Source organism: Phasianus colchicus, chromosome 1, assembly GCF_987193195.1.
Source record: "Phasianus colchicus chromosome 1, bPhaCol1.hap1.1, whole genome shotgun sequence".
Lineage (NCBI taxonomy): Eukaryota > Metazoa > Chordata > Aves > Galliformes > Phasianidae > Phasianus > Phasianus colchicus.
In genome coordinates this window covers 68,115,280-68,129,970 of record NC_143436.1, presented here as the reverse complement: position 1 = coordinate 68,129,970, position 14,691 = coordinate 68,115,280, and the positions used below count along the sequence as shown (strand labels likewise).

General features: G+C 56.2%; 4 protein-coding genes across 4 annotated transcripts in view; all 4 read right to left on the bottom strand.

Annotated features, from left to right (window-relative positions):
* IRAG2 (inositol 1,4,5-triphosphate receptor associated 2) overlaps positions 1–164 on the bottom strand; it is a 51,734-nt gene extending 51,570 nt beyond the window's left edge. Inside the window, exon 1 of the mRNA XM_031597157.2 lies at positions 28–164. The gene's annotated coding sequence lies outside the window, so the exon portion shown is untranslated. The remainder of the gene's footprint in view (positions 1–27) is intronic.
* Positions 165–1,062: 898 nt separating this feature from the next.
* Positions 1,063–3,253, bottom strand: LOC149919692 (E3 ubiquitin-protein ligase Topors-like). The gene is made up of 2 exons (XM_090134449.1): positions 2,972–3,253; positions 1,063–2,868 (listed from the first exon to the last, which is right to left on the bottom strand). Exon 2 carries the CDS (start codon positions 2,782–2,784, stop codon positions 1,831–1,833), a length of 954 nt encoding a protein of 317 aa, XP_089990575.1. The 5' UTR covers positions 2,785–2,868; positions 2,972–3,253; the 3' UTR covers positions 1,063–1,830.
* A 1,378-nt stretch (positions 3,254–4,631) lies between these two features.
* Positions 4,632–7,935, bottom strand: LOC149919691 (E3 ubiquitin-protein ligase Topors-like). The gene is made up of 2 exons (XM_090134448.1): positions 7,761–7,935; positions 4,632–7,657 (listed from the first exon to the last, which is right to left on the bottom strand). Exon 2 carries the CDS (start codon positions 7,571–7,573, stop codon positions 6,620–6,622), a length of 954 nt encoding a protein of 317 aa, XP_089990574.1. The 5' UTR covers positions 7,574–7,657; positions 7,761–7,935; the 3' UTR covers positions 4,632–6,619.
* Positions 7,936–9,412: 1,477 nt separating this feature from the next.
* LOC149919690 (E3 ubiquitin-protein ligase Topors-like) lies at positions 9,413–12,823 on the bottom strand. Its single transcript, XM_090146491.1, has 2 exons — positions 12,542–12,823; positions 9,413–12,438 (listed from the first exon to the last, which is right to left on the bottom strand). Exon 2 carries the CDS (start codon positions 12,352–12,354, stop codon positions 11,401–11,403), a length of 954 nt encoding a protein of 317 aa, XP_090002617.1. The 5' UTR covers positions 12,355–12,438; positions 12,542–12,823; the 3' UTR covers positions 9,413–11,400.
* Between the last annotated feature and the right edge of the window lie 1,868 nt (positions 12,824–14,691).

Here is a 14,691-nt window from a genome sequence, read left to right as displayed (position 1 = left end):
ACATCTCCAGAGGTCACATCTCCCTACCTGATAAGGAACAGGCTGAATCAAGTCCTGGAACTGGCTTTTCTTGAACAGCTTGAGGAATTCTTGATTCACAAAAAAAGAACAATTTCCTTACTAACGCCTTTGTACTGAAAGCTACTTCTAAGCATATTTACTCAGCCACTCTGTATCTATGGAAGTTAAAGACAGCTGAAAATTGCAAGGCAAATCAGATGTCTGTTTCTCATAGGCAGATTCACTTCTTCCACAACAGATTTAAAAAGAAGATTTATAACCTTTACCAAATGCAGTAGGAGGGAAAGATATGGCTTTGGAATTATTTTAGAATTTTATTCAATGACCAGGTGTTGTCATGGATTTGTGAGCCTTGTTATCAGTATTCCGCACCATAACATCATGTAGTGCACTGGGAGTTAAGGAGCTAGTGGTGCTGTTCCGTGGATTGTTGCTATTTCCGGATACCTGGATCTCAGCAGAGAAGAAGAACTACATCTCCCAGAAGACTTTCACTGCTCCCCTCCCATTTTCTGATCAGATGGAAAGATAAATCTGTTTTGCAACTCACAAGGTGGCCCCTTTTCTTTTACTGCTCGTCTCTGCAGTAAAGTGCCCTGAGGATAACTGATCCGACTATTAAAGGCAGACGTGAAGGAGGCGTAAAGAACCTCAGCCTTTTCCTTGTCCACAGTGGTCAATAACATGGTGCTATTTTGCATTCTGATGTCATATTTAGAAATTAGTTTTTTATACTCAGAACGCACTGGGCCTTCATTAAGTTTGCCGCTCTGCTCTCTGGAGCTATCTGCGTACACGGTAAATTCAAGACACTGATGGAAATACCTACCTGGTATCTGTACGCAGCATGCCGTGCGTTGGACATTGAAAGGTACAGCCCAGAGGGAGCTGCTAATGTGACAGAAGGTGTGATATTTAAAGAGGCTTTCCAGCTTCTCCTGTGAATTCCTTGTGCGTTTGTTGAACGTTCACCCGATGATCATGTTGTTAACCTCCACAATGGCAGCCAGGAAGGCACGGACGACGCATGTCACAGGGGAAGAGTCACATTTTAATTTAAAAACACCCCCCACAATAATGTAGAGGCCATGTACAGCCTGTCATGCAGATGGCATGCAGGGGGTCCATCACACGTGAGTGGAGGACGGGCTCCTTCTCAAGGCTGGGGACAAGCCCTGCTCCTCATAGCGAGCCCTCCAGCCCTCCAAATACACCACATCCCACCAAGCCCAGCAAGCCCTGGGCAGGTGGGACACGGGCAGTTTGCACTGCCAGGGCTATGAACATGCAAAATGGGCAACACCCGATCTCCCTGGCGCTGGGGTCCAGCGCTCCAGCTGTGGCTGCCTCAGAGCTGAGCAGAGGGGCAGGATAACCGCCCTTCACCTACTGGCAGCACCCGGCCTCACGTAGCCCAGGACACCATTCACCAAGGCGGCCTGGGCTCCTTGGTGCTTCAGCCTGGTGTCCAGCAGGACTCCCAGGTTTGCTCCAGCTGGCTAACCCCTGCTGTTGTGCGTTCCGGTATGTTCCCCCCAGGTGCAGAAATTTGCCCTTCCCCTGTCATGGGGTTCCTATCTGGGATATAACAGTGCCAGCAGTGGCTTGGCAGCAGGAAAAAAGGGAGAAAGCATCGAGGATGAGGAAGCAACAACGGCTGTGCCATTAGCAATGCCAACACGCATTTTTGCATTTTTTCTTTCTAGTTTATTTGCATGGGGGAATTGGACACTGATGGCAAAGGTCCATTGGGGCCGGCGTGTGTCCCAGCTGCTGCCCGGCCCCAGTCTCATCAGCCCGGCCGCTGTTCTATTGCTGCCGGCTGGGTGGCCTCTTCTTCGGCGATGCTGAGGCCTGGCAGTCGCTGGCCTTCCTCTTCGGGGCTCGCCGGGACTGCTGAGGAAGGCTGTGGCCAGAGGGCCCTGCCACAGGCTGCCCCGGCTCCTCGCGGGACTCTGCCTGCTCCATGGTGACCTCCGCAGGGTTGTTATGTGGGCAGCTGGGATGCCCGGCGAGGTCTCCTCCCGTCCTGCCCGGGATTTGGTCCCTGGTGGAGCTGGCAGGGCCGCTGGAGAGTGCTGGGCCAGGGACGGGAGCCTCCTGTCGTGGAGCAGCTGTGCGCTCCGACGCTGGGTTGGCCTCCTGTGCCCCAGCAGCAGGGGTGACGTTGAGGCCCAGCAGGCGCTGAGCCTCCCTGCCGTACTTCTGCACGGTGAAGGCGATGAACTGCCTCACAAAGTTGCCTGTTTGGCCGTGCAGGTGGAGATCCAGCCTCTCCATCAGGATCTCCTGCTCCAAGCCGACGAGGAGCAGGGCCGAGATGACGCTGTTGGCCAGCGTATCTGCCCGTGGCTCCTCGGTGCCCAGGATGCGGCGCAGCTTCCGTTGCAGCCAGGAGCGCAGGGGCCGCAGCAGGGCTGGGTTCTCCCGGAAGATGGAAGCCCAGGAGTCACGGGAGAGGCCGCCCGCAGGACGCCTGGGCACTGCAGGCCATGGCCGGGCGGCCCGGGGGCCTGCGGGGCGCCGTGTGGCAACGGATGCCACCGCAGCCGGTCTGAGGACCAGCTCCTCGTACTTGTTGTCCGCTCGCGTGGTGTGGATGATGGACTGCACACCCTGCTTGCAAAGCGGACACTGGGGCCTGGCGCTCGTCCACCGCCGGATGCAGGGAGAGCAAAACTGGTGGCAGCACGGCACGGCGTATGCCGCGCTGTCCCAGTTGTCCAGGCACACGGGGCAGCGGGTGTCTAATGCTGCCTCCATGCTTCCACCGGTCGCGGTGGGCTCGGGGGAGCGGGAGATGGCAACGCGCTCCCCAGCACTGGCGCTGCAGTAGCAGGTGTCACGCTGCAAGAGGACAAGAGGACAAGAGACGTTAGTCACACACCGGCCTGGGAGGGCTCCCTCAAGGTGCCCCCTGCCCTGTGCCGCCGGTCCCCGTGCCGCCTACCTATGCTGCTGCACGCGCCTCTCTGGGATGTCCCGTCTGCCTGCTCCCAGCAGGGTCGGGTTAAGGAACAAGTGGCTCTGAGACGGCCGCTGAGAGCTGCGCTAGCAGCACCCAGAGCTCGTTTCAGCACCAAAGCTCGCCCTGTCCACACTCCAGTCCTCGCACACACGCTCGGTCGGAGGCCAGGCACGAACTGCTGGGCTGAGCCGCTGCACCCACGTTAAAGGATCCGTGGGCTATGGAGTCACAATCCGTTGCCTGGAGACGTCTCAAAGCATGGCTTGGCCAAGCTGCTGGGCCTCACCTTCATTCAACCTTCACTTGGGGACATCGCTGCCCGTCCCACAGTGATGCCACGGCGCATTGCTGGGTCATCACTATGAGCCGTCCTCACCTGCAGCACGTGCTCCAGCGCCAGCACAAGTTGCACGAATTTCTGGGCTTTTCCCAGTGCCACTGCCCACTCCATTCCCCACACCTCGTGTGCTTGGCTTCAGTGTTTCACACCAATCACCGGGGCCTGGGCCACATCTTCCCATGGGCTCCATCCGGTCTCTCTGGCCATGGCACGCAGCCCCAGGCATGTACAGCAAGAAGAAGAACTTGTATTCCATAAAAGTTCATGTTTTCACACAGAGGGTGGTGACGCAGTGGAACAGGTTGCCCAGAGAGGTTGTGGATGCCCCATCCCCGGAGGCATTCGAGGCCTGACTGGATGTGGCTCTGGGCAGCCTGGTCTAGCGGTTGCACATAGCAGGGAGGTTGCAACTGTATGACCATTAGGGTCCTTTTCAACTATATGACCATTAGGGTCCTTTTCAACCCAGACCATTTCCATGATTCTATGATTCTATGATTCTATGATTCTGTGATTCTACGATTCTGTGATTCTACAATTCTGTGATTCTATGATTCTACAATTCTGTGATTCTGTGATTCTGTGATTCTGTGATTCTGTGATTCTGTGATTCTATGATAGTTGGACTCGATGACCTCAGAGGTCTTTTCCAACCTTAATGATTCTATGAATTCTATCATTCTTAGGCTGCATGAGGAAGTCCTGCAGGCTCTCCCCATGCTCCAGCACTCTGGCCAGCCCTCTGGGACCTCCAGGTTCCTCCCAAGGGATGTCAAAATCCAGAGCAGTGTCCGGTGGATTTTCTCCCCCTTTGCAGAGCAATCAAACCATAGGGCAGCCTCCAGCTGCAAGCCTTGGCCCTCTGTTCATGCAAGGGCTTGCAAGGGTTGGCCCCCGGTTGGCTTGTCCTCATTCTCAAGAGTTACTTGACAGTATTTAGTTGCTAGATTGTTGGTGTTAGTGAAGGACAAAAGCTTGGTGCCCCTCTGGCAGTGGATGGGAGGACAGGGGCTGCCCAGTTGAGCTCTGCTGACATGACAGAGAGCTGCAGGGCAGGGCAGCAGAGGAGCAACGGTGTCCGGAGGCAGGGAGAGGGGAAAGGAGGCTGGGGGAAAGCAGCCAAGGGAAAGGAAGATTGAGGGGAGCATGAAGGGCATGGGGAGGAGGACAAAGGGAGCAGGAAGGAAGGAGGCAGGGGGTAACAGAGCTGCTGAAAAAATCAGGGAACAGAAGGGAGCCCATGGGTAGGAGGGTTGTGATGTGTCTGTGGGCAGCACTGCCCTGGGGAAGCCTCTGGCGCTGTGCTGGCACCCCCGCCCGCACTGACAGGGAGTGCTGCACTTCATCAAGCAGCTCCAGGTTGGGCAGCATCTACTCAGCTCATCGCAGGCTTTCCCGTGCAGATGTGAGGTTGCTCCCTTCCAGCTTTCAACTGGGTTTATATTTTGTCAGGGAAACTACAGGGAGTAAAAAGCAGCCAAAACCTTGTAGTGACAAAGCGTTACATCACGTGCCTTAGCGCTTCAGTACAAGGCCCAGCTGAGAGCCACTTTCCACTGTAATTTTCCTGCATATCTGCCAAGCCGTGCATGGAAAGAGCCATCTGCGATGTCTTATGGGGCATTTCCTGGACACAGCTTCCAAAGGGTAACTAAAAACCAAGTTCTGTAAAACGTAAGCCGCTGCCCAAACGACTGGGTTTTAGAAACGTGTAAGTTACAGCTGAGAGAGAAGTCGCAATGAGTCCCGCTTTTGGTCTGCTTGATCTGTGTCTACTTGGAGTTCATCAGCCCCGGTGGCAAAATTAATATCTCTGCCATAGTATTGTGAGCCTTGTTATCAGTATTCCGCACCATAACATCATGTAGTGCACTGGGAGTTAAGGAGCTAGTGGTGCTGTTCCGTGGATTGTTGCTATTTCCGGATACCTGGATCTCAGCAGAGAAGAAGAACTACATCTCCCAGAAGACTTTCACTGCTCCCCTCCCATTTTCTGATCAGATGGAAAGATAAATCTGTTTTGCAACTCACAAGGTGGCCCCTTTTCTTTTACTGCTCGTCTCTGCAGTAAAGTGCCCTGAGGATAACTGATCCGACTATTAAAGGCAGACGTGAAGGAGGCGTAAAGAACCTCAGCCTTTTCCTTGTCCACAGTGGTCAATAACATGGTGCTATTTTGCATTCTGATGTCATATTTAGAAATTAGTTTTTTATACTCAGAACGCACTGGGCCTTCATTAAGTTTGCCGCTCTGCTCTCTGGAGCTATCTGCGTACACGGTAAATTCAAGACACTGATGGAAATACCTACCTGGTATCTGTACGCAGCATGCCGTGCGTTGGACATTGAAAGGTACAGCCCAGAGGGAGCTGCTAATGTGACAGAAGGTGTGATATTTAAAGAGGCTTTCCAGCTTCTCCTGTGAATTCCTTGTGCGTTTGTTGAACGTTCACCCGATGATCATGTTGTTAACCTCCACAATGGCAGCCAGGAAGGCACAGACGACGCATGTCACAGGGGAAGAGTCACATTTTAATTTAAAAACACCCCCCACAATAATGTAGAGGCCATGTACAGCCTGTCATGCAGATGGCATGCAGGGGGTCCATCACACGTGAGTGGAGGACGGGCTCCTTCTCAAGGCTGGGGACAAGCCCTGCTCCTCATAGCGAGCCCTCCAGCCCTCCAAATACACCACATCCCACCAAGCCCAGCAAGCCCTGGGCAGGTGGGACACGGGCAGTTTGCACTGCCAGGGCTATGAACATGCAAAATGGGCAACACCCGATCTCCCTGGCGCTGGGGTCCAGCGCTCCAGCTGTGGCTGCCTCAGAGCTGAGCAGAGGGGCAGGATAACCGCCCTTCACCTACTGGCAGCACCCGGCCTCACGTAGCCCAGGACACCATTCACCAAGGCGGCCTGGGCTCCTTGGTGCTTCAGCCTGGTGTCCAGCAGGACTCCCAGGTTTGCTCCAGCTGGCTAACCCCTGCTGTTGTGCGTTCCGGTATGTTCCCCCCAGGTGCAGAAATTTGCCCTTCCCCTGTCATGGGGTTCCTATCTGGGATATAACAGTGCCAGCAGTGGCTTGGCAGCAGGAAAAAAGGGAGAAAGCATCGAGGATGAGGAAGCAACAACGGCTGTGCCATTAGCAATGCCAACACGCATTTTTGCATTTTTTCTTTCTAGTTTATTTGCATGGGGGAATTGGACACTGATGGCAAAGGTCCATTGGGGCCGGCGTGTGTCCCAGCTGCTGCCCGGCCCCAGTCTCATCAGCCCAGCCGCTGTTCTATTGCTGCCGGCTGGGTGGCCTCTTCTTTGGCGATGCTGAGGCCTGGCAGTCGCTGGCCTTCCTCTTCGGGGCTCGCCGGGACTGCTGAGGAAGGCTGTGGCCAGAGGGCCCTGCCACAGGCTGCCCCGGCTCCTCGCGGGACTCTGCCTGCTCCATGGTGACCTCCGCAGGGTTGTTATGTGGGCAGCTGGGATGCCCGGCGAGGTCTCCTCCCGTCCTGCCCGGGATTTGGTCCCTGGTGGAGCTGGCAGGGCCGCTGGAGAGTGCTGGGCCAGGGACGGGAGCCTCCTGTCGTGGAGCAGCTGTGCGCTCCGACGCTGGGTTGGCCTCCTGTGCCCCAGCAGCAGGGGTGACGTTGAGGCCCAGCAGGCGCTGAGCCTCCCTGCCGTACTTCTGCACGGTGAAGGCGATGAACTGCCTCACAAAGTTGCCTGTTTGGCCGTGCAGGTGGAGATCCAGCCTCTCCATCAGGATCTCCTGCTCCAAGCCGACGAGGAGCAGGGCCGAGATGACGCTGTTGGCCAGCGTATCTGCCCATGGCTCCTCGGTGCCCAGGATGCGGCGCAGCTTCCGTTGCAGCCAGGAGCGCAGGGGCCGCAGCAGGGCTGGGTTCTCCCGGAAGATGGAAGCCCAGGAGTCACGGGAGAGGCCGCCCGCAGGACGCCTGGGCACTGCAGGCCATGGCCGGGCGGCCCGGGGGCCTGCGGGGCGCCGTGTGGCAACGGATGCCACCGCAGCCGGTCTGAGGACCAGCTCCTCGTACTTGTTGTCCGCTCGCGTGGTGTGGATGATGGACTGCACACCCTGCTTGCAAAGCGGACACTGGGGCCTGGCGCTCGTCCACCGCCGGATGCAGGGAGAGCAAAACTGGTGGCAGCACGGCACGGCGTACGCCGCGCTGTCCCAGTTGTCCAGGCACACGGGGCAGCGGGTGTCTAATGCTGCCTCCATGCTTCCACCGGTCGCGGTGGGCTCGGGGGAGCGGGAGATGGCAACGCGCTCCCCAGCACTGGCGCTGCAGTAGCAGGTGTCACGCTGCAAGAGGACAAGAGGACAAGAGACGTTAGTCACACACCGGCCTGGGAGGGCTCCCTCAAGGTGCCCCCTGCCCTGTGCCGCCGGTCCCCGTGCCGCCTACCTATGCTGCTGCACGCGCCTCTCTGGGATGTCCCGTCTGCCTGCTCCCAGCAGGGTCGGGTTAAGGAACAAGTGGCTCTGAGACGGCCGCTGAGAGCTGCGCTAGCAGCACCCAGAGCTCGTTTCAGCACCAAAGCTCGCCCTGTCCACACTCCAGTCCTCGCACACACGCTCTGTCGGAGGCCAGGCACGAACTGCTGGGCTGAGCCGCTGCACCCACGTTAAAGGATCCGTGGGCTATGGAGTCACAATCCGTTGCCTGGAGACGTCTCAAAGCATGGCTTGGCCAAGCTGCTGGGCCTCACCTTCATTCAACCTTCACTTGGGGACATCGCTGCCCGTCCCACAGTGATGCCACGGCGCATTGCTGGGTCATCACTATGAGCCGTCCTCACCTGCAGCACGTGCTCCAGCGCCAGCACAAGTTGCACGAATTTCTGGGCTTTTCCCAGTGCCACTGCCCACTCCATTCCCCACACCTCGTGTGCTTGGCTTCAGTGTTTCACACCAATCACCGGGGCCTGGGCCACATCTTCCCATGGGCTCCATCCGGTCTCTCTGGCCATGGCACGCAGCCCCAGGCATGTACAGCAAGAAGAAGAACTTGTATTCCATAAAAGTTCATGTTTTCACACAGAGGGTGGTGACGCAGTGGAACAGGTTGCCCAGAGAGGTTGTGGATGCCCCATCCCCGGAGGCATTCGAGGCCTGACTGGATGTGGCTCTGGGCAGCCTGGTCTAGCGGTTGCACATAGCAGGGAGGTTGCAACTGTATGACCATTAGGGTCCTTTTCAACTATATGACCATTAGGGTCCTTTTCAACCCAGACCATTTCCATGATTCTATGATTCTATGATTCTATGATTCTGTGATTCTACGATTCTGTGATTCTACAATTCTGTGATTCTATGATTCTACAATTCTGTGATTCTGTGATTCTGTGATTCTGTGATTCTGTGATTCTATGATAGTTGGACTCGATGACCTCAGAGGTCTTTTCCAACCTTAATGATTCTATGAATTCTATCATTCTTAGGCTGCATGAGGAAGTCCTGCAGGCTCTCCCCATGCTCCAGCACTCTGGCCAGCCCTCTGGGACCTCCAGGTTCCTCCCAAGGGATGTCAAAATCCAGAGCAGTGTCCGGTGGATTTTCTCCCCCTTTGCAGAGCAATCAAACCATAGGGCAGCCTCCAGCTGCAAGCCTTGGCCCTCTGTTCATGCAAGGGCTTGCAAGGGTTGGCCCCCGGTTGGCTTGTCCTCATTCTCAAGAGTTACTTGACAGTATTTAGTTGCTAGATTGTTGGTGTTAGTGAAGGACAAAAGCTTGGTGCCCCTCTGGCAGTGGATGGGAGGACAGGGGCTGCCCAGTTGAGCTCTGCTGACATGACAGAGAGCTGCAGGGCAGGGCAGCAGAGGAGCAACGGTGTCCGGAGGCAGGGAGAGGGGAAAGGAGGCTGGGGGAAAGCAGCCAAGGGAAAGGAAGATTGAGGGGAGCATGAAGGGCATGGGGAGGAGGACAAAGGGAGCAGGAAGGAAGGAGGCAGGGGGTAACAGAGCTGCTGAAAAAATCAGGGAACAGAAGGGAGCCCATGGGTAGGAGGGTTGTGATGTGTCTGTGGGCAGCACTGCCCTGGGGAAGCCTCTGGCGCTGTGCTGGCACCCCCGCCCGCACTGACAGGGAGTGCTGCACTTCATCAAGCAGCTCCAGGTTGGGCAGCATCTACTCAGCTCATCGCAGGCTTTCCCGTGCAGATGTGAGGTTGCTCCCTTCCAGCTTTCAACTGGGTTTATATTTTGTCAGGGAAACTACAGGGAGTAAAAAGCAGCCAAAACCTTGTAGTGACAAAGCGTTACATCACGTGCCTTAGCGCTTCAGTACAAGGCCCAGCTGAGAGCCACTTTCCACTGTAATTTTCCTGCATATCTGCCAAGCCGTGCATGGAAAGAGCCATCTGCGATGTCTTATGGGGCATTTCCTGGACACAGCTTCCAAAGGGTAACTAAAAACCAAGTTCTGTAAAACGTAAGCCGCTGCCCAAACGACTGGGTTTTAGAAACGTGTAAGTTACAGCTGAGAGAGAAGTCGCAATGAGTCCCGCTTTTGGTCTGCTTGATCTGTGTCTACTTGGAGTTCATCAGCCCCGGTGGCAAAATTAATATCTCTGCCATAGTATTGTGAGCCTTGTTATCAGTATTCCGCACCATAACATCATGTAGTGCACTGGGAGTTAAGGAGCTAGTGGTGCTGTTCCGTGGATTGTTGCTATTTCCGGATACCTGGATCTCAGCAGAGAAGAAGAACTACATCTCCCAGAAGACTTTCACTGCTCCCCTCCCATTTTCTGATCAGATGGAAAGATAAATCTGTTTTGCAACTCACAAGGTGGCCCCTTTTCTTTTACTGCTCGTCTCTGCAGTAAAGTGCCCTGAGGATAACTGATCCGACTATTAAAGGCAGACGTGAAGGAGGCGTAAAGAACCTCAGCCTTTTCCTTGTCCACAGTGGTCAATAACATGGTGCTATTTTGCATTCTGATGTCATATTTAGAAATTAGTTTTTTATACTCAGAACGCACTGGGCCTTCATTAAGTTTGCCGCTCTGCTCTCTGGAGCTATCTGCGTACACGGTAAATTCAAGACACTGATGGAAATACCTACCTGGTATCTGTACGCAGCATGCCGTGCGTTGGACATTGAAAGGTACAGCCCAGAGGGAGCTGCTAATGTGACAGAAGGTGTGATATTTAAAGAGGCTTTCCAGCTTCTCCTGTGAATTCCTTGTGCGTTTGTTGAACGTTCACCCGATGATCATGTTGTTAACCTCCACAATGGCAGCCAGGAAGGCACAGACGACGCATGTCACAGGGGAAGAGTCACATTTTAATTTAAAAACACCCCCCACAATAATGTAGAGGCCATGTACAGCCTGTCATGCAGATGGCATGCAGGGGGTCCATCACACGTGAGTGGAGGACGGGCTCCTTCTCAAGGCTGGGGACAAGCCCTGCTCCTCATAGCGAGCCCTCCAGCCCTCCAAATACACCACATCCCACCAAGCCCAGCAAGCCCTGGGCAGGTGGGACACGGGCAGTTTGCACTGCCAGGGCTATGAACATGCAAAATGGGCAACACCCGATCTCCCTGGCGCTGGGGTCCAGCGCTCCAGCTGTGGCTGCCTCAGAGCTGAGCAGAGGGGCAGGATAACCGCCCTTCACCTACTGGCAGCACCCGGCCTCACGTAGCCCAGGACACCATTCACCAAGGCGGCCTGGGCTCCTTGGTGCTTCAGCCTGGTGTCCAGCAGGACTCCCAGGTTTGCTCCAGCTGGCTAACCCCTGCTGTTGTGCGTTCCGGTATGTTCCCCCCAGGTGCAGAAATTTGCCCTTCCCCTGTCATGGGGTTCCTATCTGGGATATAACAGTGCCAGCAGTGGCTTGGCAGCAGGAAAAAAGGGAGAAAGCATCGAGGATGAGGAAGCAACAACGGCTGTGCCATTAGCAATGCCAACACGCATTTTTGCATTTTTTCTTTCTAGTTTATTTGCATGGGGGAATTGGACACTGATGGCAAAGGTCCATTGGGGCCGGCGTGTGTCCCAGCTGCTGCCCGGCCCCAGTCTCATCAGCCCGGCCGCTGTTCTATTGCTGCCGGCTGGGTGGCCTCTTCTTCGGCGATGCTGAGGCCTGGCAGTCGCTGGCCTTCCTCTTCGGGGCTCGCCGGGACTGCTGAGGAAGGCTGTGGCCAGAGGGCCCTGCCACAGGCTGCCCCGGCTCCTCGCGGGACTCTGCCTGCTCCATGGTGACCTCCGCAGGGTTGTTATGTGGGCAGCTGGGATGCCCGGCGAGGTCTCCTCCCGTCCTGCCCGGGATTTGGTCCCTGGTGGAGCTGGCAGGGCCGCTGGAGAGTGCTGGGCCAGGGACGGGAGCCTCCTGTCGTGGAGCAGCTGTGCGCTCCGACGCTGGGTTGGCCTCCTGTGCCCCAGCAGCAGGGGTGACGTTGAGGCCCAGCAGGCGCTGAGCCTCCCTGCCGTACTTCTGCACGGTGAAGGCGATGAACTGCCTCACAAAGTTGCCTGTTTGGCCGTGCAGGTGGAGATCCAGCCTCTCCATCAGGATCTCCTGCTCCAAGCCGACGAGGAGCAGGGCCGAGATGACGCTGTTGGCCAGCGTATCTGCCCGTGGCTCCTCGGTGCCCAGGATGCGGCGCAGCTTCCGTTGCAGCCAGGAGCGCAGGGGCCGCAGCAGGGCTGGGTTCTCCCGGAAGATGGAAGCCCAGGAGTCACGGGAGAGGCCGCCCGCAGGACGCCTGGGCACTGCAGGCCATGGCCGGGCGGCCCGGGGGCCTGCGGGGCGCCGTGTGGCAACGGATGCCACCGCAGCCGGTCTGAGGACCAGCTCCTCGTACTTGTTGTCCGCTCGCGTGGTGTGGATGATGGACTGCACACCCTGCTTGCAAAGCGGACACTGGGGCCTGGCGCTCGTCCACCGCCGGATGCAGGGAGAGCAAAACTGGTGGCAGCACGGCACGGCGTACGCCGCGCTGTCCCAGTTGTCCAGGCACACGGGGCAGCGGGTGTCTAATGCTGCCTCCATGCTTCCACCGGTCGCGGTGGGCTCGGGGGAGCGGGAGATGGCAACGCGCTCCCCAGCACTGGCGCTGCAGTAGCAGGTGTCACGCTGCAAGAGGACAAGAGGACAAGAGACGTTAGTCACACACCGGCCTGGGAGGGCTCCCTCAAGGTGCCCCCTGCCCTGTGCCGCCGGTCCCCGTGCCGCCTACCTATGCTGCTGCACGCGCCTCTCTGGGATGTCCCGTCTGCCTGCTCCCAGCAGGGTCGGGTTAAGGAACAAGTGGCTCTGAGACGGCCGCTGAGAGCTGCGCTAGCAGCACCCAGAGCTCGTTTCAGCACCAAAGCTCGCCCTGTCCACACTCCAGTCCTCGCACACACGCTCGGTCGGAGGCCAGGCACGAACTGCTGGGCTGAGCCGCTGCACCCACGTTAAAGGATCCGTGGGCTATGGAGTCACAATCCGTTGCCTGGAGACGTCTCAAAGCATGGCTTGGCCAAGCTGCTGGGCCTCACCTTCATTCAACCTTCACTTGGGGACATCGCTGCCCGTCCCACAGTGATGCCACGGCGCATTGCTGGGTCATCACTATGAGCCGTCCTCACCTGCAGCACGTGCTCCAGCGCCAGCACAAGTTGCACGAATTTCTGGGCTTTTCCCAGTGCCACTGCCCACTCCATTCCCCACACCTCGTGTGCTTGGCTTCAGTGTTTCACACCAATCACCGGGGCCTGGGCCACATCTTCCCATGGGCTCCATCCGGTCTCTCTGGCCATGGCACGCAGCCCCAGGCATGTACAGCAAGAAGAAGAACTTGTATTCCATAAAAGTTCATGTTTTCACACAGAGGGTGGTGACGCAGTGGAACAGGTTGCCCAGAGAGGTTGTGGATGCCCCATCCCCGGAGGCATTCAAGGCCTGACTGGATGTGGCTCTGGGCAGCCTGGTCTAGCGGTTGCACATAGCAGGGAGGTTGCAACTGTATGACCATTAGGGTCCTTTTCAACTATATGACCATTAGGGTCCTTTTCAACCCAGACCATTTCCATGATTCTATGATTCTATGATTCTATGATTCTATGATTCTATGATTCTATGATTCTATGATTCTGTGATTCTACGATTCTGTGATTCTACAATTCTGTGATTCTATGATTCTACGATTCTGTGATTCTGTGATTCTGTGATTCTATGATAGTTGGACTCGATGACCTCAGAGGTCTTTTCCAACCTTAATGATTCTATGAATTCTATCATTCTTAGGCTGCATGAGGAAGTCCTGCAGGCTCTCCCCATGCTCCAGCACTCTGGCCAGCCCTCTGGGACCTCCAGGTTCCTCCCAAGGGATGTCAAAATCCAGAGCAGTGTCCGGTGGATTTTCTCCCCCTTTGCAGAGCAATCAAACCATAGGGCAGCCTCCAGCTGCAAGCCTTGGCCCTCTGTTCATGCAAGGGCTTGCAAGGGTTGGCCCCCGGTTGGCTTGTCCTCATTCTCAAGAGTTACTTGACAGTATTTAGTTGCTAGATTGTTGGTGTTAGTGAAGGACAAAAGCTTGGTGCCCCTCTGGCAGTGGATGGGAGGACAGGGGCTGCCCAGTTGAGCTCTGCTGACATGACAGAGAGCTGCAGGGCAGGGCAGCAGAGGAGCAACGGTGTCCGGAGGCAGGGAGAGGGGAAAGGAGGCTGGGGGAAAGCAGCCAAGGGAAAGGAAGATTGAGGGGAGCATGAAGGGCATGGGGAGGAGGACAAAGGGAGCAGGAAGGAAGGAGGCAGGGGGTAACAGAGCTGCTGAAAAAATCAGGGAACAGAAGGGAGCCCATGGGTAGGAGGGTTGTGATGTGTCTGTGGGCAGCACTGCCCTGGGGAAGCCTCTGGCGCTGTGCTGGCACCCCCGCCCGCACTGACAGGGAGTGCTGCACTTCATCAAGCAGCTCCAGGTTGGGCAGCATCTACTCAGCTCATCGCAGGCTTTCCCGTGCAGATGTGAGGTTGCTCCCTTCCAGCTTTCAACTGGGTTTATATTTTGTCAGGGAAACTACAGGGAGTAAAAAGCAGCCAAAACCTTGTAGTGACAAAGCGTTACATCACGTGCCTTAGCGCTTCAGTACAAGGCCCAGCTGAGAGCCACTTTCCACTGTAATTTTCCTGCATATCTGCCAAGCCGTGCATGGAAAGAGCCATCTGCGATGTCTTATGGGGCATTTCCTGGACACAGCTTCCAAAGGGTAACTAAAAACCAAGTTCTGTAAAACGTAAGCCGCTGCCCAAACGACTGGGTTTTAGAAACGTGTAAGTTACAGCTGAGAGAGAAGTCGCAATGAGTCCCGCTTTTGGTCTGCTTGATCTGTGTCTACTTGGAGTT

What these genes read in the sequence shown, in the direction of transcription:
- LOC149919690 (XM_090146491.1), bottom strand. Translation starts at nt 12,354, where the DNA reads ATGGAGGCAGCATTAGACACCCGCTGCCCCGTGTGCCTGGACAACTGG.
- LOC149919692 (XM_090134449.1), bottom strand. Translation starts at nt 2,784, where the DNA reads ATGGAGGCAGCATTAGACACCCGCTGCCCCGTGTGCCTGGACAACTGG.
- LOC149919691 (XM_090134448.1), bottom strand. Translation starts at nt 7,573, where the DNA reads ATGGAGGCAGCATTAGACACCCGCTGCCCCGTGTGCCTGGACAACTGG.